The sequence below is a fragment of the Zootoca vivipara genome, chromosome 1 (assembly GCF_963506605.1).
Source record: "Zootoca vivipara chromosome 1, rZooViv1.1, whole genome shotgun sequence".
Classification (NCBI taxonomy): Eukaryota; Metazoa; Chordata; class Lepidosauria; order Squamata; family Lacertidae; genus Zootoca; species Zootoca vivipara.
In genome coordinates this window covers 68357715-68384224 of record NC_083276.1, presented here as the reverse complement: position 1 = coordinate 68384224, position 26510 = coordinate 68357715, and the positions used below count along the sequence as shown (strand labels likewise).

At 41.4% G+C, this 26510-nt stretch overlaps 2 protein-coding genes across 7 annotated transcripts in view; both read right to left on the bottom strand.

Annotated features, from left to right (window-relative positions):
• SCUBE2 (signal peptide, CUB domain and EGF like domain containing 2) overlaps positions 1-420 on the bottom strand; it is a 55499-nt gene extending 55079 nt beyond the window's left edge. For all 4 annotated transcript variants that reach the window (XM_060275759.1, XM_035119439.2, XM_060275760.1 and 1 more), the window contains exon 1: positions 252-420. In XM_060275759.1, coding sequence (XP_060131742.1) covers positions 252-393 — 142 coding nt within the window. In that variant the 5' untranslated portion in view covers positions 394-420. The remainder of the gene's footprint in view (positions 1-251) is intronic.
• A 4613-nt stretch (positions 421-5033) lies between these two features.
• DENND5A (DENN domain containing 5A) overlaps positions 5034-26510 on the bottom strand; it is a 67609-nt gene continuing 46132 nt past the window's right edge. For 2 of the 3 annotated variants that reach the window (XM_060275748.1, XM_060275752.1), the window contains 9 exons: positions 24640-24768; positions 22830-22951; positions 21474-21619; positions 20867-20985; positions 16100-16281; positions 14141-14223; positions 12242-12365; positions 11879-12047; positions 5035-10084 (listed from right to left, as the gene is read on the bottom strand). In XM_060275748.1, coding sequence (XP_060131731.1) covers positions 9901-10084; positions 11879-12047; positions 12242-12365; positions 14141-14223; positions 16100-16281; positions 20867-20985; positions 21474-21619; positions 22830-22951; positions 24640-24768 — 1258 coding nt within the window. In that variant the 3' untranslated portion in view covers positions 5035-9900. Of the gene's footprint in view, positions 10085-11878; positions 12048-12241; positions 12366-14140; positions 14224-16099; positions 16282-20866; positions 20986-21473; positions 21620-22829; positions 22952-24639; positions 24769-26510 lie in introns of all 3 variants that reach the window. The other variant, XM_060275753.1, reaches the window with a different exon arrangement.

Genomic DNA, 26510 nt, shown 5'->3' with positions numbered 1-26510 from the left:
CGGGTCGACAAGCTTAAAAAAATTTAAACTCCCGACGCGGCGTCGAGTCCTTCGCATTCGCAGAAGGGGCGCGCGCCCCTTGGGAAACATCCCTTCCCCTCAGCTTTGCCCACAGCAGCCCAAAAGCCTTTTGGAACCCTGCCCTGCAAACATACACACAAAACCCAAACCGCCAAACCCGCGCCAACCCCGTCGGGCGCCTTCAACCTGGGAGGAGCGGGGAGGAATGGCACCCTGCTGTGCCCACTAACCGGGGAAGAGGAGCCCGGCTGCGCGGACCTGTCCTTGGGGGGGCGCGTCGAACAGCGGCGGCGGCGGCGGCGGCAGCAGCAGCAGCAGGAAGAGCAGCAGCGCCTTCGCCACAGAGCAGCAGCAGCAGCGCCCGGACCCCATCGAGCTGCCGGCGCCAATCGTTGCTGCTGCTGCTGCTGCCGCCACCGCCACCGCCGTTGCTCGTGCGGCTGCCGCCCCCTGGGGCCCAGCCCTGCGCGCGTCCACAAGGGGAGGCGTTTGCAGGCGCCTGGCCCGCCCAGAGCTTCGGCCTGCCCTCACGTGCGAAGGAGAGGCAGAGCGCACGCGCCGGGTGTGGGACTACAGAACCCGCTGCCTCTGCTCTTTCCCGCTCTTAAACCCGAAAGGGCCTACGGACGGACTGTGGGGGAAAGGTGGCCAGATACTTAATATATTTGTATCGGGACACCTGAGCAAAACGACACACACACCCCTCCTTGTGCATGCCTGGCTCACAATGCAGGCCCACTTTGAGCTGCTGGCTGAACTTTAAAATCCGTTCAAAAGGCAGGTGTCGGATATTATCCTACGACGTGAATGGCATGCAAAAGGCGGGAGGCGGGGAATCACGCCACTGCAGCCGGAGAAAAAGGGAGTTGTACTCCACAACATCTGGACGGCAGCACCTTGCTTCTGTCTGCTCAGAGGCCTGTCCTGTTTCTTCCCCTCTTTGCCCAATACATTGCTGCTTCCTTTAGGCTGGAATCCAAGGCAGTCTGCTTTCTGCCCTCTGCATTTTACTGAAATTTCCCTCACAATGCCCCAATGCGAACTCTTAAAATGTTCTCTGTTGTCATTTTTCTTGCTGTTCCCACTGCCTTTGAGGCAGCTGATCACTTTCTTCTGCTTTACTGCCTTTATGCACTAAGAATTGTCTGCATTATGTACTTTCCTGATTCTTCTCATACCTACCTACCGTAATCATTCTTTCAAGTGTTTCCATAGGTAGAAACCCTCTGCTTTCCCTCTTTCTGTTAGGGGTCCTCAAGGATCTGCTCTTGCCCCTCTGCTCCTTTTCAATCTACATGCTAAACTTGGTTGATCTCATCAAATCCCATAGCTTTCAGTACCATCTAGCCACAGATGACACTCCCTTCTCCCCTCTGCCAACTTATCTTCATTTCAATCCCACATCTCCAACTGCCCTCTGATATCTCTACTTGCATGCACCATCATTTCAAGTTCAATAGATCCAACATGAACTTCTCTTTCCTCCCCAGCCCTCCTCTCCTAGCTTGTTTTGCTTACGCATTGAATTGTTATCCATCCTGTTGAACAGGCACATAGCCTTAGACTCTTCTCTCTCCTTTGTCCCCTATACTGAGTAGCCAAGTCATGCACAACATTGTCTTGTCACTGTCCCCTCAGCAAGAACTTTGCTTCATGGGCTGGCCCCCTCTTGCTTGGGCTACTGAAATCTTCTCTTTGGTTTGCTGTCTCAGCTTGGTCCCCTCACATCCATACAACACTCCGTTGCCAAAATCATTCATCTCTCTCACTGCACTGATCTCATGACACCCTCCCTAAATCCCTACACTGGCCAGGTACATCCCTGCCTGTGACTTTCACTCCTCAGCTGAAATGCCACTCATTCATCTGGTTTCCGGTTTCCTCAAATGACACTCCCCCCCCCGTCCCTTATGTTTAGAACTTCCAGACATCTGTGTGAAGCAACCTCTTCCTTCAAGATATAATCACAGACACATTTTATGTGAGAAATATGGGGACTTCCGGTTCGTCGCGGCGGTGAGAAGGACGCAGGGACTTCGCGTGCCGAAGTCCCTGGCTTCTCGGAGGGGGGGGAAGTCCGCAGAGCGAGCGGACTCCCCGTAAAAGCATCGGATCGAGAGTTCCGATGACTCAGGCGCCCAGCGGCTGCTCCGTTTGGCGGATCCCCCGCCGCCCGAGAGCTCAATAGAGCGATCATGAGCCGGCGGGGTTGAACCGCGGGAGCCATTTTGGGCCACATCTTACCTCCGGGAAGCGAAGCTCCGAGTCCTGACCCGGCAAGCGGCGGATTCTTCCGATTTGAATTAAAGATTTCTAAAGAAGTAAGTGGAACTTTGATCTGGACTCTAAATTTGCCGATCGGAAAATAGGAGAGACTTTAAAGAAACGGGAGTCGGTCTCTTCCTAATGGAAAACTGGGAGGCGTTTGGGAAAAAAAAACCCAAGCCGAACAACGAAAGAATTTGAAATTGTGGACCCGAGAGGGAAAAAAGACTTGTTTGGAACCATCTCAGCCCCCGAGTCCGGCACCCCTTGAGGTACAGCGGCATTAAGGGGAAGAGCGCTTTGACAGCTGTCAAAAGCTGTCAAACTGTCAAAAGACCGGGTGGATTAATTGCATTGCTGTGAACAGTAAAAATTGTTTGAAAACGTGATAGAACTATTTAAATTGGAAGTAAGAATGGATTTGGGACTGAGTTAAGAACTAAGGAAAAGAACAGTCAAAATGGAGTCGATCGTCTGAGAAAGGAATTTTCCAGTACCCATTGTTCCCTACCCCCTGTTTATCTGCGGTTACGAGAAGTATGAAAACAAAGCTTTCTCGAGCCTTCCAGGAGACTGTGCTGAAGTACTTGCTGTCATGGGAAGACTTTTACAAGGAACGGCAACATCCCAACTTATCACCAGTCGAGATTGAAGTCCAAGTCCAGGACTTAGAGGATAACTTAAATTTGGAGACTGCAGATTTTGAGACTGTGTGTGAGGAGAAACAATTGGATGAAAGTACTGAAGAGGACTTGGACTATGACAAATTTGTTTGGGATGAAGCAAAATATGGTTTCCAAAAGGAAGAAATACAAGCAGAACAAGAAGATGAGAGACAAAGGGACTTAAAGATTATAGGAATTGAAGATCCTGGAGGGGTTAAAATGTGGAGTGGTGTTTTTGAGGGATGGGAAGGACAGGGGCAGGGGGGGGGCAAAGGTCTGGAGATGGATTTGGGAAAGAATGGGTGTGGGGTAAAAATTCTAGTTAAAATGTATTGTTTTGGTTTCTGAAAGACGGTTTTCGAAATCTTGGCTTGACAATGGAAATGCTGAACCAATTGGGGGGAAAAGACTTAGGGAGAGGAGATGGAATGTAAAAAAGAAAGGGGGAAAAAGTTATGTTTCCTTAAGGGAGTTTAAGAACGGTTTGGGAAAGAACTTTTAAGTTACTGTAAATGTTTGTAAGTTAAGTGAGATGTTTTAGGCAGAAAGCTGCCTACCCCCTCTCCCTACTCTGAGGCACTCAGTGGCAGGGGGTGCCCAGATGGGTGAGGAGGAAATGGAACCTTGGAAGTGCTGTGCCCTGCAGGTTCCTCTTGTGGCAGGAGGGGACCTGTGGGAGGGCAACATGAAAAAGGAGGAGGATTGAGTTAATATTATAAGATTAAGATTTGAAACTGAGTTGGAAAATTCGCCACAAGTAATTAGAACATGTTAGGAAAACCATGAGGAAGACTACCGAGGGAGTCGCAATTAAGATGTTAAAATAATAAGAACTGGGAAGTTTTAACTTTTCCCAATTTTTCTTTTGTTTTTTTTTGTCTCTTTTTTTTTTCTATGTGTTGTAGGTTTGCAAGTATGATTATGAAAGAGTTGGGGGATGCAAATCCCCATAACTCCTTCCTCCCTGTTCTCTCAGTGGCAGGGGGGGGGATATGGGGGGAGGAGGGAGGGGGGAAGCAGAACTCAATTCATAATTGGACCCCTTTGATTCTTAAAGCGCACGGGTCCCACTGGTGGCAGAAGTGGACCGGTGTGTGGAGGGAAAAAGAAGGGACAGTGTTATATTATATGTTTTGTTTGTGTCTGTCTTGTTTGAAAATCAATAAAAATCTTTTTTTAAAAAAAAACATTTTATGTGAGAAATATGACATATAGTTCCCCATTTTATTCTCACGAAGCTACATTTCCCAGAGTTTCCTAGGAAGAGGAATTGATTATTAAACCACCCTGAGAACTGCAGCTCTGTGAGGTGAACAGGGTTCTCCTAACAACTCATAGCATCCATAATAAACTACAATTCCCTGTATTCTTGAGGGGATGACTATTTAAAATGGTTTTATACTGCTTTAAATGTACTGTATGGTGCAGATGAGACCTAAGCCTGCTGAAATCCGAGTGCTTTTTGGCACTCCTAACTTCATAGCATCAAGCTATTGATGGCAATATTATTTGCCATTCCTTTTCCCCCTTTTCTTCTTTCCCCTCTGACTTTCCAATCTCTACTGAAGGAAAGCAACTCTCACCTTCCCTTTTGTTTTGTTCTGGGGGGAAATAGCAAGGCTGTTTTGTAGAGATTCATACACATTTTGCTAAGTGACTTGCTAAACTTTCTCTTGAGTCCTTTGCGTGCTTTCCTAATGGTAGCCACAAATTACACATACTGTACTTCTTTCTTACTCAAGTATCAGGCTTCATTAATTTGAAACAATTCAAGGTTTCTTTTTAGAAGCAATTGGGGGGGAAATGTTTTGTATGTGATGTACGGTACCTTTTAAACCAGTGCCAGAGCGTCTGGCAGTAAATGCAGCAATATGCCAATTATATACTTAAGTGATTTTTCTCCCTTCTTACCAAACTAAAAACAAAGTGACTTTGTAGCTGCTCTTTGGATTTTTGAGTGGAAGAGGAAAACATGTTTTCATGTCCTTATACAGGACATTATATCTTTACCAAGTAGTTTACAATCACAGATGTATTAAATATATAGGGAGGATTTATTTTGGCATCTTGCCAGTGTCATACACTGCCTTTTAATTTTGTAACATTTTGCTTCAAAGCTTTTTAGTTTGTGTTCATAAGGCCCTCCCAGTTTCATATTATTATTCTCATGGAGAATGTATCATACTATTTCCCTTTTCCCACAGGTAAGGATTTATACACTGAACCATTTCAACAAACCTATTGGGTGTTTTGTGAAATACAACTTTAATAATCTCCCTTATGTCTGTGCTTTGTTTCTTCCATGTTTGAAAGCTTTTCTCTGTATGGTATTTTCATGTTTCCATTATATCTTAAGAGATGCCTAATTATGTGGTGCTATCTCAGATGCGGGGCAAACCCAGAGGTTTGTACCATTATAGTTAAAGCACCCAATGTTAAAAAACAAAACAGGCTAATCAGTTTTGACTAGCTATTTTAATCAAACTTTTCCCTGAGGTCATAAACTGACAACACAGTACCTTTGTACCAACATTCTTCCCTTGGATATAATGGCATTAAAAAGTGCAGGGAATCTGCAGCAATGAACTTTATAGTAAATCAGTGTGATGTGCATATATTTTGCAGTTTATGATCCGACATGTATTTCCATGAACATAGTACTGTAGAGGGCTGACCCCCTTCATGCATAAATCTTCAATGGTCCACATAGATTTCACAGTAGATTTATTCTATTGTGCTGCCTAAAGCACTTAAAAGTATTCCACAACTCTCAAACCTCACAGGGAATGTTTAATCAAATGTGACCAATACAAAATGGAACACATTTTCTTCTTAGCAATATTTCTCCTCTTCCTTAACTGCAGTTCTAAGAATTTTTCAAGCTCAGATGAGAGATTCAGAACTACCCAGACTTGTTTACATAATCCAGTGGTTCCAAGGTTGTTTGTATGAGCTTGTTATCTAGAATGTCACCTCTAATTTGTTTACATGGATAGGGTGTCACTGAAAATGGTGCTGGCAGTACACTGCTTTTATTCAGATCACCCTCCTAAGACATTTATTTCCATAATCAAGAACAGCAGCACTATTCACATAGATGGGACGGATTGAGAACTTGATAATGTTGAAAGTAGTGAGCAACAGGCAAAGTATTCTAGTAGGAGAGGAAAAACACAGCAGATCTTGGTAGTTATAGGAAGGCTGGGTAGATAGCTGTTGCTTAGCAAAATACAGGATAGTGATTGCTCTAAGGCTGCAACACAATATCCATCATGCTTCCAGCTATGAAAAAGGTAAATGAGGCACCATCTTCTTTTAGACAAGGCAAAGTAGGATCTATGTGAGCCAGTATTACCGGTAAAAATCATTGCCCGGGTGTGGGGAGAAGATGGCAGTATACTGGCAAAATAAGCTTTTTTAAGATTTAGAAAAGCATTGGTGGGGGAGGGGGGGTCCACACTGCAAAGTGCTTTAAATTCCCAGAATCTATACAAGCACCTGTTCAACAGCGCCATCTAGCTATAACATTTCTTTTATAAACAATGTTTCTAGCAATCCTAACTAACACAAGGTGAAAATATTAGAGCAGAATGTAAAGCCTAATTAGAATAAACAGCTGCCAAGGATGGCACAGTAGCTTAATTCTATTGGTCCTATCAGAAGAAAGCTTTATTGTAGTACAGCAAAGTTAGCTGCATCTGGACATACGTTTAGATTTACAACCCGGAAATTAGAAAAATAATATAGTAACCACATTTTCTGTTCTAGTTCTATGAACTTCAATGACTAGTTTTAAAACCAAACAGATTATTATTAGCATTATTAAACCTGATTCTGTATTTTGAAGAAGATAAACTACCAATAGGTATAAAAGGAACTACAAAGATGAGAAGTAAATAAACAATTTCCAGCTAATTTTTCAACTCTCCATATTGAACTATGGCAACAGAAATCTTCCAAAATATATCCATTCTTGATGAGAACTTAAGTGGCAAAAGCAATTATGGTCTGTCTGTCTGTCTGTCTTGCTCTCTGGCCTGGTTCACACATCACACTTAAGCCAAACAATGACCGTCCTAGGGTATATGAATGGAGAGGAAATCACTGTCACTTTGCTACTGCTTGGTTGTTTTGCTGCTGCACTGTGCTAAGCGAAGCCATAGCTTGGCTTAGTGTGTCATCTGAACTTGGGGGCTTATGATTTAGCTCTTTGAGATAAACCATAAGTCAGAAACTAAGAACAAACCTTCATTTCAGCTCATGTTTAGTCTCTAGAGAGCTAAACCACAACCCTCAGTTCACACAACACATCAAGCAAAGCCATAACTGTGTCATCTACTATTAGAAGCAAGTCTTATCTTACAAGTCTATCTTACAATGCTGCAAAAGTAAGTCTTCGGAAAAACAACAGGCTTTTCCATTTTTCCATATTCTTTGTACAGTTGTGTAATATACTTTTAACTGAGCTAACCGGGGGGGGGGGTGTTTCTGTTATTGCAGAACTAATGTCAGTAGAGCCATGCACCTCAAGCCAGCATGAGTATGTTTATTCATCGGGTATGTTGTGATAATGTGGGCTGCATTCTTTTCAGTCTCCAGCATGATTTTCTCAAGTTCAACCAATTCAAATTAGAAACAAGAGTGTTGTTGTTGTTTAGTCGCGTCCGACTCTTCGTGACCCCATGGACCAGAGGACGCCAGGCACTCCTGTCTTCCACTGCCTCCCGCAGTTTGGTCAGACTCATGTTCGTAGCTTCGAGAACACTGTCCAAAGCAATAACAACTTTTCAAAGTAATAACAAAATAAAACACAAGAAAAGTAAAAATAGTAAAATTTAATACATGTGCTATATTTTTAAGTTACTGGAATAAAAATGACCACAAGATGTAGGAAATAAAGAATAATGCTAGTTGTTGGAGACTGACAGTTGAAAACGTCTTTATCAGAAGTTAAAGAGGCTAACTTCAGACATGTATACAGCAAAGGCCTGTAGAATCTGGAATCTTAATACAGAGACCTAATGCTTGTATAGTATATCTTAGTGTTTCCTTAGCTCATTATGCATCTCCTAGGGATTTTTGTTGAGAATTCTAACAAGAACAGTTGCTTCTAGGTATTCACTAGATTTTTCCAATTGGAATTTTACTATTTAAAAAGTCCACAAATTCTGAACATTATGAGGATATTCTAATATTTTTACACTGTGTTCACAAGCATCCAAAACCTCCAGCCTTTAACATATACAAAAATTAGCACATGAATGCTCAGCATTTCAAACAAAAAATGTTCCATATGTTCTGTCTGTGAACTGGGTTACCAAGGGAAAGATTTTAAACCTTAACATAGCATTATATTGAGTAGCAGCATAAATTGGTCACAGTAATACTGCTCTCACTTACAACCAACCTGAAGTATTTGCACCAGCACATGTGCTTGTGAAGCTGTTATAAGGTAATGCTAGTATTGCAAGATGACAAAACAATTGTGAAACAACTGCTGCTGTATCTGATCCTTACACATTTATAGACCTAGTTTGCACATAATGCCAAGCCAAAACATGGCTTAGTGCAAACAAACAAACATTTGCTTTCTGGAGCATATATATTATGGCCACAGCACTCCTCAAATCTTGCTGCTGCTTAACCCATGCCTTTGACCATGGTTTGACTTCATGTTATGCCTGAACCATAGTTTATCTGCTGCAGACAAACCTCAAGAGGTAACCAAGGACAAGACAAACCATGAGCTTGGGTTTGGATGTAACACAAAGCCAATTTATGGCTGAACCCTTTCAGCTGCAAACACTGAGGGAGGATTGCTGCAGTGCAATCTTCACTTCAGGAACCTGAATGTTTGCTCTTTTGCACTAAGTCATGGTTTGGCTTAGTGTTAAATGCAAACCAGGTCAATGTTACATCTAGTCTTTAATTAGACTGTTAGCCATTACATAGAGTACACATGGCTTAGGATAATCACTTATGGTGTATCCAACTATTTCATACTCAGAGCAGACCCACTGAAATCAATGGACTTGTTAGTAATGACTAATAAATTGAAAGGCAGGTTCATGACAAGACATATTTTGATAACAGACACTCTTATTCTGGCCTTGTATTTAGGTGGGCTGTACTCTAATTAGGTTCTAAATTGAAAACACAACAGTCATGTAACGTAGCCTGTTAAGTACTGTATATAGTATTCTTTTTCTTAGACAAAGACATTACAACATGATGAAAAGTTAAATAAATAAATGCCAGTTAAAAACACATTTATAATTTTCTCTGTGCAATTTCGTACCCATATGAAAAATATCACTGATCTCTGCACATCTGCATGAGTCACCCCTCAAAAATCTGCCAAAAATAATACTGACAACAAAAATTAAAGAAAAAAAGGATTTGCTAATGAATTCAGTGCTTCAAGGCTATTAAAAACAATATTTAAACTTTTAGTTTTTCTTGCAGAACAGTGACCCAACACGTAAAAGCCAATGATGAAAATGTTTATAATAAACTATTAGATTTTCAATTGCTGAATGACCCTTAGCAGAAATGGAATGTGTGAGCTATACTTTTCAACATACAGTCTGAAGGCAAGTTGAGAGAATGCCAATAGCTTCTCACTGTGCCATTTTTAATGGCAAAGAAATATTACAGCTTTAAAATAAGCTGCACAATACTCATTATCTTAACTCTTTCACATGAAAGTGTGTAAAAGCAAATCAGCAAATAAATTCTAAAAGTGATTTATAGGTTATATTTCCCCTATTACACGTTGGGTGTAGAGCTTTCATCCACATTTCCATTCTCTGTTTTGAACTTCTTTCCAGAAGAGTTGTAGCAAGTGATGTAAATATTTGGATGCAATGTATTAGCCGATTGAATTTCTGCATACTAATAATGGTTTGTTCCTTGTTGCTTTTTTACAGTGCTTGTAGCAAGAGACGGATCAGATGTCTATTCCTTTAACGAGGGATGCCTCCAATGTGATGTTGAACTCCTGCAAAGTCTGCAACACACGAATCAAGGAATTCACTAGGGTATGATCCTTTATGAGCGCTGTATCCTCATACATCTGAGCTGTGATGGGGCAGTCTGCTAGCAAGGCAATCCAATGGTGCAAGAGGTGATCTCTGTAAGAGAATGTTTCAAAATTTCAAACAAGTTATAAAATATTTTTAATTCTTTAAAAAAGAAACTTATCACACTTCCTGGTATTTTAGTATCACAATTCTTCCTAATACCACTACCAGTTAGTATTGACAATACTAGGTTTAACTGGTGTGAGTTTATAAAAACTGAACTCTAGGTCAATCTTTTGGCTCAGTATCATCTTATTTGCTTCATATCTCAAATAACTTAGAAAAAGCATGGCCGGTCACTCTATCCAAAATGACTGGCACCCAATGCTAAAGCTATACCTAGCTGTGGTGGTACAGAAGGACTGGCAACTACAGGAGCATCTAATGCAATACAGATAGGGATTCAATAGCAATCCCATTATTATAGGTTACTACTAAACGGCCAGTATGCAAATTAGAAGGCTCCATACTGATTGAATTGTTAGTTGCATAGAACACCAGTCTTGCCCTGCCATGTCTCCTTTCGCTGATTTCTAGGCTCCATAATGGCCTTCACAGAAGCCACATCAGGCAACATCAGTTCTGCTGTGTTGCCAGCACAGCAGAACTGGCATACATTTTGTTGCACTGGCATAACATTCTAGATCAGCCTTAAGCCATGTCTTGACTATACCTTTGCTGCTACAGGAATCCACAGCACTAGGCTGCCCTAAGTTAAGTCAGTGACAATTAGAGAGCTAGAAAGGATTTTAAAAACAATCCTGTAGCTAAATTCTCCCAAGAAAGTGCCATCTCATGCACCAATCAACTTACACAATTCAGACCACAATGCACCACAAACAGACTCATGGGAGCTTCTGAAAGGTGTTTACAAGGCAAATTGCTTTAAAATGGCCCAAGCCACATCCTGGAAACCATTAAGGGCACTGCTAGTTTGATTGGGAAATGCTCACTTGTACAAAATTTGCAGCCATGAAGCAATCTTATGGAAAATTTAACTGGGTGCATCTCCATGCCTTGATCCTTGTTGTGATAGAGTAGACCCTGATTTTCCCAATGAAGAGGGATGCAGAAATCAAGGCCTATGCATATGAAAGGCCCTTTCTGATTTCAAAGGGCTACAACTAATGCATAGAAAATGCCACACGATTCTCCATAAATTTCTTATAACTGTGCCCTGAAACCAAAGAGCTTATTTGCTGTCTCTGTGGTTCCAGGAAAGACCGTTTCACCAAAATTTCTGACTTGCCAATTTCTGTTTTGTAGCTGGTGTTTATTGTACATCTGAGCCAAATAGACAGAGTGTTGGACTATGACCTGGAAGACCAGGGTTCAAATTCCTACTCAGTTATGAAGCTCACTGGATGACGTTGGGGCAGTCACTGTGTTTCAGCCTAACCTACCTCACAGGGAAGTAGTGAGGATAAAATGGGGAATTGGAGAACCATGTGCTTGAGCTCCTTGGAAGAAACTGTAGTATATATAAATATAATAAATAACTAAATCTAGCCTCCTTTAATATAAAATAATTCATCTCCCTCTTCCAATTAATTCTTCTACTATTTGGAAGAATACTTTCATATCCTCTCTCAGCCTTTTTTTTTTTGTAGACTAAGTAGGTCAAGCACTTTTAATCTCCTGTCAAGATAAATTCCAGTGATCATGTTCTAATTTCAGATTTCCAAAGTGGCAGAATAAGTGCAAGGATATGTAATTTGGTCAAAGGACTCAAAATCTGGACATCAAAACAGTAATAAAAGAAAACTGATCAGTGTGAAAGCAACTCTGTCACATTGGACCAGGCAATTATATACAAATGAAAATATGCTTATGGAAATACAATACCTGGCTCCAAGGCACACCAACATCTGAAACTTGCCATCTTTCCCAATGTTTCTAGGAGTGTTATTGATGGCTGTGACAAAGCGACAAAAACTCCTGGCCCTTTTCTGCCAGTTTTCCTCTGGGACCAATTCATTTTGCTCTAGAGCCTCATAATATCCTTGTGCTTTTTCTGGAGACAGAGTCATATAGCATAATGATCAGATCAGTAGAAAAACTCAAAACCTTCCTCACATATTGGTGGCAGTATAATTATTTATACAATTAATAAAATTTTTGAAGATGGCTATCATTTCACCTCTGTTTTCCAGTCTAAACATACCTACTCCTTCAACCTTTTCCCATAGGAAGGCTTTCTGTACTTACCTAGAAAGTCCCAAATGAAGACATTTTTGAAGAGCCTGGGAGATTTAAATCCATGCTGAAACACCTGCTCAAGAGCTGAGACAAGCCCACCTTCACCACACAGCAAAAGTGTTAAACTGCCTCTCTGCCAATGGGATATAAAATAAATATTAGTTTTGAGATGTTTAGCCATGGTATATTATGAATATTTCTGTCAAATTACTGTGGTTTTTCAAAACAGACTACCAATAGTCTGCACTGACTGAGTTTATCAGTTAGTGGCACCCATTAGAAAAACACTCAATAATAAGATTTCAACAACAATCAGATCTCACAACAGCTACCATTTACTCACTTTATGAAATTACAAGTCAGCATTATTACTGATGAAATAGCTTTCCACCCTGATTATGTTTACACACACACACACCTTTGTTCACTGCTGCTCAACATGGATAAGAAGCTCCCTCTGTGCAGAGCAACAGAAAACAAAGCACCCTTCCTTGGACCTTCACTTCTGTTTGATGATGAGCTTGAGAAATTGAGGTGCCTTGATCAGGAAAGGACACTGTTATTTATAAAATGAGTACTACAGTATAAGTATAACACAAGACTGCTGTTCCACTTTGTGGCCTTTGGCATGCGAAATTGCAAATTTTGTCCCCTAGTGCTTTTACTTATATATGAAACCACCAGGGAAGGTCATTCAGAGGTTTAGGTTGAGATGCCATCAATTTGCTGATGACATTTCATTTTTCCCCATCACTGAAAACCCAGGGAGGCAATGGAAATAATAAATTAGTGTCTGGCATTAGTTCTGAAGTAAACTGAACCTTAATCCAAACAAGGTAGAGGTACTGTTTGTTCAAGAGTTCTGAAGATCTGGAAGAAAATGCCTCAAACATCCTTACTGGAACATGTAATTCAAATGTTGTTTAACTTCACTGGCTACTTATTTGTTTGCTCAGTTTGAAGTACTGGTCTTGGCATTTAAAACCCCAAATGGTCTTGGACTAGATTACTGCAAGGAACATCTGCCTCACAGGCCCTGTTCTCTGTGTCATCAACCTCTCAGTTGTAAGTAAGCACACAAGGCAGGGCCTTCTGGATGGTGGTGCCATGGCTCTGGAATGCCCTCCAGTTGGAGATTCATCAGCCCTCCTTTTTACTGGTCTTTAGTTAGAAACTGGAAATATATTTGACAGCCTTTTAATATGTAATTTCTGTTATTGCTTTTATATGAAACAGTTTTTAATTTGTAATGCTACTGATTGTTTTTAAACAATGCTGTATATATATATTTGCAAGATAGACTAGGAGCATAAATATGAGGTACAAATGTTAAACAATACCCAATCTACTGGATATCACAAGACAGCATATCTAGTACTACAAATCAAAACAAATAGAGAAGGGGTTGTCCAAAAAAGTCCCAAATGGGATACTATGATCTTTGTGATCAAGGCACAGCTGACAAATTCAAACAATTGGCATATTGTTTTATCAGACTTAGTTCTAAGGCTTGGTTCAAATATAATACTGGATCCAGGGTTAAGTGACTGGCTGCAGACTACAGGAGTGCATTCTATTCTCACATGCACATTTTCTTGCCCCCTTTCACCTGGGTTCAAAGTTATTTATGACCTTTGTTAATCCTGGTTAAAACAAACACAGCTTTGGATTACAAATTTACTGAAGAACTCTGATTAAAAGTGACATCAAGAAGAAATTTAGCTGCAAGATTCTGTATTTGGCAATGCACAATTCTCTTCAACTCGTCAGCTGTATGTGCACATCTGTGACACACTGTTCTGCTGAACCAACATTCTTGTCAATTCTAGCTATGGTCTTTCATAAACTAACTAGCGTACACATAAATATAAACAGAGAAATATTATCAAGCTCAATGACAATGCTCACCTCTTTCTCTGGCTTGTGGAAGTGTTTGACAATTCCATTTACTGCTTCACCAATAGATTCTTGTATTTGACCTGTGTTTAACTCTGTGCAAGAAGGAAAACATGCAGTTGTTTAAGCAATTATTTGTTTTTCACTTGGCCAGGGACTTTAGAAAGGAACTAGATCCAGGGTTATGCTTTTTACATTCTAAAATAGTACAGATTTATCAACATTTGTGCATTTATCTTTTGTAATACAGGGTTTTGGAAGTGAGCAAAACCCACCAAGCAGCCATATAGGGAACAGCAACAGCTACTTTATTGGGTAAATAATGTTTGAAGGTGAAGGGGGAAACATTACACAGAGGTTGGAATCTTGATAAATTAAATGAGAAGGCCTCCAACAGCAAGCAATGGTTACATCAGTAGTTTGCAGATTAAAATCAACTGAAGTGTTCTCATCCTTTCCTTCCCCCTTTCCCCCATCACCAGGAATGAGACTGACTGACATATTGTCAAACAAGCTGCAGCAAGACAAAAGAATATTTAAGTAGCCCAATGAAGATTTAAAACCAGAGTGCTTCACTGTTTTTGAGACAGTGGAAGCAAGACATGCAACAAGATGTTGCAGAGTGGAGACCTGTTCAAAATTCCAACCAGTCAGCCATTACCTTTTTTTCAGGATAATCTGTTTCATCTCCACCCCCCACAAGTCAGTCAGTCAACATTTCATTCTCACTGAGTTATCTTTGGGTTTGTCCCCCATAGGATTTTTCCCCTATAGCCTTTTTGTACTTTCACAAACTGTGGGGCTCCCCCAAGTCTACTAATATGTGTATGGATGATGTTTTGCTTACATAAAAAACTGCACTCAGAGAACTGAGTTCGCTATTACTTTATGTAAGATTACTAGTTGTCAGGGGGACTCCCTACAGGGAGCCTCCCCCCCATCCTGACCAGCACTTCGCCCAGCGAGAATGGTAGCAGCAGGTCAGTCAGGGGGGTGAGGAGGGGAGCGGAATGGAGGGAAGGCTCAGTGAGGCATCAGAGCCCCTGCACTGCCCTAGCCAACAGGTGGAAGAGGGAGTGCAGCCGCTTCCGGCGCCCGAATTGAGGCGTGTGCCCGAACGCAGGTTTAGTGGGCGGCGTTTCGGGGTCCCCAAGCTATTATGCTGGCCCACGAGCAGTGAAGAAGAATTTGAGGGGTTTCCGCCGAGCGGGGGCGGGGAATAGGAGACGGAGGAAGCGGACGAGGAGCAGAACACGATGTGGGGGTGGGATGTGGTATTTGTGGACACAGATGAGGCGGAAATCTCTTTCAGGTGTTTCCCCAGCAGTTCGCCAGAAGCGACCAACTGGCAACAAGTGTTTCCCCCCCAGACTTGGACGACACGCATTTAAAGGGTTTCCCACCCTCACCCTTTATGCAACCTGCCTTGAGTAGGGAGGGGGGCATGAGGGGGTGGATGTCAGGGGGACTCCCTACAGGGAGCCTCCCCCCATCATCCTGACCAGCACTTCGCCCAGCGAGAGCGGTAGCAGCAGGTCAGGTGGGGGGAATGAGGCGGGGAGCGGAATGAAGGGAAGGCTCAGTGAGGCATCAGAGCCCTTGCACCGCCCAAGCCAACTAGTGGAGGAAGGAAGGCTCAGCGATGTATCAGAGCCCTGCACTGCTCTAGCCAACAGGTGGAAGAGGGAGCACAGACGCTTCTGGTGCCCAAATTGAGGCATGCGCCCAAACGCAGGTTTAGGGGGCAGCGTTTTGGGGTCCCCAAGCTATTGTGCTGGCCCAGGAGCAGAAGGGCGCCATTGCTGGATTCTGCGAGTGACTAGGAGGTCGTGTTTTCTGCTATCTCTGCACTGTAAATAGTATGCACAATAAAACCTTAAATGACAGATCAGACTGGAGCGCCTTTACTCGAGAGTAGCCGCAACAATCCCCTGACACCAGTAAAAGGTTTTTTCAATCTAACCAGCTTACTTGGTTTGTTGTTTGGTGATATTGTAACGAATCTTCTAATCATACTTGGGGACTGCTGCAAAGGTGGAGTTCTGCACTGCCTTTCATCTACCTCAGAATGGGATGTCAGCAATTCTCCGACCAGGATCCTCTCTAAACTGCCATCATCCATCCCTTTTCCAAGCCACCTCCCACATGGAAACCTGAAGACATGAAATAAGAAAAAAGACACATGATGCAGCTCTTAATCCCAGATTTTAGCAAGAGGCTATACATTAAGTGATTCAGTAAAATTTCATGCTGGGCATATTCCATTTACTAAAATTTCTCATCCCTGCAAGACTGGTCCAGCACAAGAATTGAACGGTATTAATCACAGGAGGAGTTATGTAACTGACTAATCCACAGGAGCCACATACATGTGCTGTTGGAAACAGAAATCTGAATCTTCTGGACCATAAGCAAACAGATATTTGGAGAGCCAACAGATTGATTGGACTTATTGACCAAATTGGATCTGAACCAAAGGAACACAAACCAATTACTTTCCCACTCCCACGAGGCTCTGGCAGCCTCTTAAAAAACCTCTCACAAGAGGACCCTGACAAATGGGGCAAACTGTGGTGCAGGGGGGCTGAGAGGAAAGGAAGGGTTTGTTGGAATTTAGGTGGAGTCACCATTTGTAAGCAGGAGCTCCCACTGACAGATGGTGCCTCCACCCAATTTTCAGCATTCCCTTTCAGCTCCCCTGTGCCACAGCCCATGACCCTCAGAAGAGGTGTTTCAAGGGAACCTGGGGGCTACTGGGTCTTGGAGAGGTGGGAGAGTCACCTTCCACCAACCCCCTTTGGCTAATATTTATCTGGATACAACCAAATGTAATATAATGTTCATTAGATACTAAACTTCAAGACAGGGCTTTCTTTCAGCCAGAACTCACCAGAACTAAGTACTGTGTGTGTGTGTGTGTGTGTGTGTGTGTGTGTGTGTACATATATGTGTGTGTGTGTATTCATAGCTTTGCTAGTGTATACAAATAAATATCTTTTGCACATTGATAGTACATAAGTTTGTGTGTTTAAATGAAAAAGAAACCACTCTAAATCATACAAACTAATAGATAATTCACCTTAATCTGAGTTTCAGTTAACATAAGCTTATCACAGTGGATATAAACAAGAAGAGGCATCAAATCATACTCAGTGTGTGTGTGTGTGTGTGTGTGTGTGTGTGTGTGTGTGTATCAAAACAGTGTGTGTGTGTGTGTGTATATATATATATATATATATATATATATATACATACACACACACACACACACACACATATTAGCTTTCTGAGAAACAAGTCTTGTGTGACATTAGAATATGTATCAGTAACTGATTTGGATCAATCCCCTTCATGGATCAATGCCTTGTCGTGGCGAAGGGGCTTGAATAACTCAGAGAAGCTATGAGCTATGCCATGCAGGGCCACCCAAGATGGACAGGTCATAGTGGAGAGTTTTGACTAAACGTGATCCACCTGGAGAAGGAACTGGCAAGCCACTCCAGTATCCCTGCCAAGAAAACTCCATGGACAAAGACAACAGGCATATAAAAGTTATGACGCTGGAAGATGAGCCCCTCAGGTCGGAAGGCGTCCAACATGCTACTGAGGAAGAGCGGAGGACAAGTACAAGTAGATTCAGAGCTGATGAAGCGGCTGGGCCAAAGCCGAAAGGACGCTCAGTTGCGGATATGCCTGGAAGCGAAAGGAAAGTCCGATGCTGTAAAGAAAAATATTGCATAGGAACCTGGAATGTAAGAACCATGAGTGGAGGTAAGCTGCATGTGGTCAAAAATGAGATGACAAGAATAAATATCGACATCCTGGGCATCAGTGAACTAAAATGGAAGGGAATGGGCGAATTCAGTTCGGATGACTATCATATCTACTACTGTGGGCAAGAATCCTGTAGCAGAAATGGAGTGGCCCTCATAGTCAACAAAAGAGTGGCAAAAGCTGTAATGGGATGCAATCTCAAAAATGACAGAATGATCTCGATACGAATCCAAGGCAGACCTTTTAACATCACAGTAATCCAAGTTTATGCACCAACTACCGGTGCTGAAGAAAGTGAAATTGACCAATTCTATGAAGACCTACAACACCTTCTAGAAATGACACCAAAGAAGGATGTTCTTCTCATTACAGGGGACTGGAATGCTAAAGTAGGGAATCAAGAGATAAAAGGAACAACTGGCAAGTTTGGCCTTGGAGTTCAAAATGAAGCAGGGCAAAGGCTAATAGAGTTCTGTCAAGAGAACAAGCTGGTCATCACAAACACTCTATTCCAACAACACAAGAGACGACTCTACACATGGATATCACCAAATGGACAGCATCGAAATCAGATTGATTATATTCTCTGCAGCCAAAGATGGAGAAGCTCTATACAGTCAGCAAAAACAAGACCTGGAGCTGACTGTAACTCAGATCATCAGCTTCTTATAGCAAAATTCCAGCTTAAACTGAAGAAAGTAGGAAAAACCACTGGGCCAGTAAGATACAATCTGAATCAAATCCCTTATGAATACACAGTGGAAGTGAGGAACAGGTTTAAGGATTTAGATTTGGTGGACAGAGTGCCTGAAGAACTATGGATGGAGGCTCGTAACATTATACAGGAGGCAGCAATGAAAACCATCCCAAGGAAAAGGAAATGCAAGAAAGCAAAATGGCTGTCCAACGAGGCCTTACAAATAGCGGAGGAGAGGAGGCAAGCAAAATGCAAGGGAGATAGGGAAAGATACAGGAAACTGAATGCAGATTTCCAAAAAACAGCAAGGAGAGAGAAGAGGGTCTTCTTAAATGAGCAATGCAAAGAAATAGAGGAAAACAATAGAATGGGGAAAACCAGAGATCTGTTCAAGAAAATTGGAGATATTAAAGGAACATTTCGTACAAAGATTACCATAATCAAGGACAAAAGTGGTAAGGACCTAACAGAAGCAGAAGACATCAAGAGGAGGTGGCAAGAATACACAGAGGAATTATACCAGAAAGATATGGAGGTCTCGTACACCTCAGGTAGTGTGGTTGCTGACCTTGAGCCAGACATCTTGGAGAGTGAAGTCAAATGGGCCTTAGAAAGCATTGCTAATAACAAGGCCAGTGGAAGTGATGATATTCCAGCTGAACTGTTTAAAATTTTAAAAGATGATGCTGTTAAGGTGCTACACCCAATATGCCAGCAAGTTTGGAAAACTCAGCAATGGCCAGAGGATTGGAGAAGATCAGTCTACATCCCAATTCCAAAGAAGGGCAGTGCCAAAGAATGCTGCAACTACCGCACAATTGCGCTCATTTCACACGCTAGCAAGGTTATGCTTAAAATTCTACAAGGCAGGCTTAGGCAGTATGTGGACCGAGAACTCCCAGAAGTGCAAGCTGGATTTCGAAAGGGCAGAGGAACCAGAGACCAAATAGCAAACATGCGCTGGATTATGGTGAAAGCTAGAGAGTTCCAGAAAAACGTCTACTTCTGCTTCATTGACTATGCAAAAGCCTTTGACTGTGTCGACCACAGCAAACTATGGCAAGTTCTTAAAGAAATGGGAGTGCCTGATCACCTCATCTGTCTCCTGAGAAATCTCTATGTGGGACAAGAAGCTACAGTTAGAACTGGATATGGAACAACTGATTGGTTCAAAATTGGGAAAGGAGTACGACAAGGTTGTATATTGTCTCCCTGCTTATTTAACTTATATGCAGAATTCATCATGCGAAAGGCTGGACTAGATGAATCCCAAGCCGGAATTAAGATTGCTGGAAGAAATATCAACAACCTCAGATATGCAGATGACACAACCTTGATGGCAGAAAGCAAGGAGGAATTAAAGAACCTTTTAATGAGGGTGAAAGAGGAGAGCGCAAAATATGGTCTGAAGCTCAACATCAAAAAAACCAAGATCATGGCCACTGGTCCCATCACCTCCTGGCAAATAGAAGGGGAAGAAATGGAGGCAGTGAGAGATTTTACTTTCTTGGGCTCCTTGATCACTGCAGATGGTGACAGCAGTCACGAAATTAAAAGACGCCTGCTTCTTGGGAGAAAAGCAATGTCAAACCTAGACAGCATCTTAAAAAGCAGAGACATCACCTTGCCGACAAAGGTCCGTATAGTTAAAGCTATGGTTTTCCCAGTAGTGATGTATGGAAGTGAGAGTTGGACCATAAAGAAGGCTGATCGCCGAAGAATTGATGCTTTTGAATTATGGTGCTGGAGGAGACTCTTGAGAGTCCCATGGACTGCAAGAAGATCAAACCTATCCATTCTTAAGGAAATCAGCCCTGAGTGCTCACTGGAAGGGCAGATCCTGAAGCTGAGGCTCCAATACTTTGGCCACCTCATGAGAAGAGAAGAATCCTTGGAAAAGACCCTGATGTTGGGAAAGATTGAGGGCACTAGGAGAAGGGGACGACAGAGGACAAGATGGTTGGACAGTGTTCTCGAAGCTACGAACATGAGTTTGACCAAACTGCGGGAGGCAGTGCAAGACAGGAGTGCCTGGCGTGCTCTGGTCCATGGGGTCACGAAGAGTCGGACACGACTAAACGACTAAACAACAACAACTGATTTGGTCCCACAGGGCAAGAAAAGGAATACCATCAGACCAGTTGGCCCTCTTAAGTATTTTGAGCAGCAACAGGCTGATTTTACAAAGGAGGTTGATGCAGTTATGATACAACATTTTCAATACATCCTTTCAGGCAATCCATAAAAAAAGCTGAAATGCTGCTTACTTGTAAGTGTGACCCGTTACTTCATTTCTCACCATGACATATTCCACAAGCCACTTTGCATACAGTCCAGAATTATCATGTCCTATTTGTACTGTGGTAAGCTTTCCCAGGTTCTGACACTGAAAATTAGAAAAGGGGTGGGGGGAAATCTGCTGAATCGAAACAGAAATAAAACATAATAGTGACAATGGTCTAATGCACAGAGCAATAATATCCAAACTTAGCAATGACTAAACACAATGCCACATTTGAGGGGGGGGGGAAGCAAGTTTACAAATCAAATGGTAAGGGAACTTTTAAAATAACACAATGGAAAGTCTATAGAGATAGTTTTACACTTCCCTCTCCAGCTAACATATTTTGATCATAATTTTCTATAGGTCTGCTGGGCTCTCATAGAAATATTCCAAAAAGGAAGATACATGCAATTTGTATTATACAGGTGCACATATATTTTAGGTTGTGAACTGCCCTGTGATCTTCAGATGAAGGGTGATATGCAAATTTAATTAATAATAATAGAAAAATAATAGAAAAAGTCCCCAGGCTTAGCAATTTTCTGATTTTTTTTACTTCTTTTTACTTTTGTCTTTAGGTAAGGGCATACCTCAAATGTCATCTCCAGTGTATTCCTTGGAATGTGTAGGACTCCTGTTTCACCCAGTTCTCCTGAAATGCATATCCATGGGTTGGCTGTGAACATTGAGCCACCAAGTTTTTTGCTAGGAATGATCAATATATGGTATGGAATCACTGTAAAACAAAAAAACAATTTGGCTGAAACAAGTTGCCCAAGAACAAATGCAAATACAATTGAAGCAGAATAACAAATACCCATTATACTATATTCTTAAGCAGAAATATCATCTGCTGCGCTTGATCTCAGACTCCCAGGGAGTGAAAGAAAAAGCATTGAAAGCTTATTTTGGAGAGCCAGACGAAAGCGTACCAATGGAGTCTAGTGATGTTAAAACAGGTCCAACTATGGCTCCAAAAGCAGCATGTCTTTCAAAAGAGAACTGAGAACTAACAACAGATCTCTCAGAAGGGGAGCTCAGAAGAGAGCATAGGAAACTTAAGAAAAAGAACAGGTCAAAAATCAGTTGCAGGCAGACAATGCTGAGTATGAAGATGAACATAAAAAGGCAGTTACAGGTAAGTAGCCGTGTTGGTCTGAGTCGAAGCAAAATAAAAAAATTCCTTCAGTAGCACCTTAAAGACCAACTAAGTTTTTATTTTGGTATGAGCTTTCGTGTGCATGCACACTTCTTCAGATACACTTGAAACAGAAGTGTCAGACCCATATATATATACAGAGGGTGGGTGGTGGGTGGGTGGGAATGGGTGATGGGCTGATGGGAGTGGTAAACCTGTAGATGGCTGTTAACGACTGCTGATGACTGCAATTAGTCCTGGGGGGGGGGAAGCAAGGGCTGAGGCGCTAAAGAAAGCTTGATCATGCATAATGAGATAAGAATCCGATGTCTTTATTCATCCCAGGTGGCTCCATGGTTTTAAGCTTGGTAATGAGTTTCAATTCAGCAGGTAGGAGAAGGATAATACAGAGAACTTATAAGGAAGCATACAAAATTGGAAGTGTTGGAGGTAGGGAAGATTTCAAATGCATTGCAATATGCTAATCAAAAATACTAGAATGTATCGATGAGGTCTCACTGCTAATTTGCCACACAGAATCATGCTCACAGTGTTATAAAACAGAAATTTGTTTGAAATATATTTCCTATGGACAAGATCATAGCAAGTTCGCACACTAAAAAACAACCAACCATGGATTTTACACTCTGCAGAGGTATAAATTATATCATCTCATGAAAGGGGTATTGGTAGATTCCCAGCATAAAATATCTGTATGCTGTTATAAAATAAATGAGGCTATATGAATGTGTCAAACATGCTTTAAACCCCTTTGAAAAGTAACCCAACAATTAAAAGCTATACTTACAGATAGTTGTAAAAACATTGGTAAAACAAAAGTAATCAACTGCGTTGAATGACAAGAGATGATACAGAAACTGCTCTTTTTCATCATCACAGCGGAGGAATGCATAGCGCTTATAGAGTTTTCTGAGAAAGAAAACAAAATTATATATTACTATAATAAGACTTCCCAGACAGAGGTTTGTGGGCATATACAATGAACCAATCAATAATATGTGTATCATGTAACCACTAAAGTTTTGACTTCTAACTATTTTACTCTGTAGGCTTGCACCCACTTAACTGCCAACGTTTCAATTAGGAATACAGTGGTACCTCGGTTTACGAACTTAATCCGTTCTGGAGGTCCATTCTTAGACCAAAGTGTTCTTAAACCGAGGCGGTGCTTTCCCTAATGAGGCCTCCCGCTGCCGGTGTTCGGCTTCCATTCGTCTTCTGGGGCAAAGTTTGCTAACCGGAACACCTACTTCCGATTTTGTGGAGTTCATTGTCCGAACTGTTCCTTAACAGGGCTGTTCATAGACCAAGGTACCTCTTGGTACTATTTTACACACCTTTGCTGTACAAAAAATAATTTAAATTTTCTTTTTTAAATTATCATGCTTTTAGCCCCCTGTGGTTTGAATAGTTTGGCAGCATAGCTGATGAAGGCTCAAAAACCAGGGGGAGCAGAAGGAAAGGCTACAGGAAATACAGTGACTTATACAGATGAGTATTCTCACCTTCTTCCATCCTTTCCCCATTTGCTCACCCATTCTTATTCACAATTTCCTGCTCTTTCCATTCCCTTTTCCTACTTTCCTTCACCATAGTCCTCATCAAAAGATTTAATGTTCTTGGAAAAGTTGAGTTTAGGAAGAAAATCAGAGTATCCCAATATATAAAATAATTGTACACAATTTATAGCACAATCCTTTGTGTGTACTCAGGAATAAACCCAATTAGGTACCAGAATTCCCAGGTAAGTGAATATAGGAACGCAATCTTATTTGGTCATCAGAGTTTTTATGGAATGCAAACTACCATGCACAAGCATTGCTCATTACCTTAATTTTCTAGTTATATTTGCCCCCATTCATTGCCTTGAACAATGTGCTGATGTAATTAGGAAGTGAGAAAAATGTAAAGAACAGAAAATTCATTCCTATAATACCAGAACAGATGCTAAGGAAATTCCTCTGCTATAATGTGTTTAGATCCTACCCTGCCTCCAAGGTGCTCACAGTAGCTCACATCAGGATTATCCCATTATAGTCATTTTTCATAAGAGTTATATTTTTCAAAGTTGAAGCCAACAGTCTTCCAGTTTAAGATAGCTGAAAGAAATACAGTGGTACCTCGGTTTAAGTACACAATTGGTTCCGGAAGTCTGTACTTAACCTGAAGCGTACTTAACCTGAAGCGAACTTTCCCATTGAAAGTAATGGAAAGTGGATTAATCCGTTCCAGACAGGTCCGCGGAGTACTTAAACTGAAAGTACTCAAACCAAAGCATACTTAAACCGAGGTATGACTGTACTGTTTTGGAGACGTCTTCATCTAGTTTATTTTGGACTTTCTGACCAACACTGTACAAAATATGTAGCAAAGGGAATGAACCCAAATTTTCTGAATGCAAACTTATGCATGCCCTCTTTGTTCTATGCCTATCCTTTTTCAATATTATTCTGTTTCTCAAGCACCTTTATCAGTACCTGATAAAATCATATACTGTTTTATCTATTTTCTTTGCTAAAGGCTATGGCAAGTCTATTTAAAAAATAACTACCACAAACCAACAGATCTCTGTTAACCTCAAGCTGGACTCAACTTACTTTGTGAGTTCATGATCAGAAAGAAGGTGTTTCAGGTGACGGGAAAGTAATTTCTTTTCCATAGAGAGCCGAACCCAAGCTCGAGCCTTACCAACATCAGTTTTTATCTCACTTATATTCTGGATATGCCTGAGAAGGAAAAGCAGGTTATTGTGCTGTCCTACTTTTTACTGAGTTAGAAAAGAAGTTGACAGGAATGCATTGCACAGTACCGCAGGCCAACCAACAGAAAGGCTTCCAGATGTTGCTACAACTCCCACTATCCTTGATTATTAGCTATGCCAGCTAGGATTGATAGGAATTATAACCCTACCATATCTAGCAGGCATACATTGGATACCACTGTAATAGACATTATAGAATAGTATTTTATTTACAAGTCTGCCCCATTCACCTATAAAGTCACGAGTGTCTAGATTTTATTCAAATTAAGCTAATGGGTGAAGAGAACTTGGCACTGCCCCTGCCTATCTCTTACATCATTGCATTCCATTGCTTCAAACAATCTTCTCATGAGCCTAGGTAGCATAACTGAGCTGCAAGAAAAATAAAATGAAGCAATGAAATTCAGTGAGGAAAGGTGGGAGAGAAGGCAGAGTTTAGTTTCCCACACCCAAGTGCTCCACTGCATGTCGAAGAAAAAGAAAGGCTACATGCTCCACACACTCCTTTATGGAGCAAACCCATTAATAAATACTGCTACCCTGTTTAGTTTGGCCCTAAGATGACATCAACAAGCAACTAAAGTAGCAGAAATAACCGTAAGTGCAAGTAAATATTGAAGTAGGATTTAAAGAAGTTTTACTAACCAGTGAAAGGAATATAAAATTGTGCAGGATTAACATCCCTCCCCCTCAAAAAAACACATGATATTCCTAAATGATCTTACTATATATCTTTAGCACAGTTGAAACCAAGGATAATAATTAAAAATAATGAGAATTTGCTTTGTTTTCAATAGCCAATCATTAATGGCCAGGGACTCTCTTTATGCGAGCATGTTATATTCAGAAAGGCTGAGTGACTTGTTAGATATCACACAGCAAATTGGTAATCATATTCATGAAATGTTTGACTTCTAGGCCTCAGCATTAATCATTGTTTCCAGAAGAGAGAACATTATTAGAAAGCTGCCAGCTTTGTAAATTCCTCCCAGACAAGGAAGGTATGAAGCAAAGTCAATGAGGAGTGGACTGTGGAGACAGGGATGGCCAAATCCTTGGGGGCTGTATAGAGCAGGCATCCCCAAACTTCGGCCCTCCAGATGTTTTGGACTACAATTCCCATCTTCCCTGACCACTAGGCCAAAACATCTGGATGCCTGGTATAGAGAGCCTCCTGGCAGCCCCCATGCCTTAGATTCCCCTCCCTGTAATAAAATATTTATCAGCAATGACTACTACAGCAATGTCATATGACATAAAAAGTATAGTTGTCTATATTTCTCTATCATACAACAAATGCTCAATAGATTATTAGCTTGTTCTGAAACCATTCACTTCTTCCTGCTCAGCATATATACCTACTGAATCTAACTGCTACAAAAGATAAAGCACTCTTGGGATTTTTTGTTTTGCATTCTGTGCTTATTCATATATTTAAGCTACTTCATATACTGCTTAATTACTGAAGGTAAAATAAGACAATCTTGATACCTGCCACTTAGAGTAGTTGCCATATTAATGTACTACATATGCTAAAGTCTATTTAAAATGCATGAAATGGACAGGCACTCAACTAACTTGTTCCATCAGTGCAAGGATTTCTGCTTGCTCAACAGAACTTTCACCCTCCTGTGCCCCCTAAATCTGGTCTGGGTAGGGTTGCCAGACTCAATAGAGGACAGAACTTCTGTGCCTTTAATTGCCCTG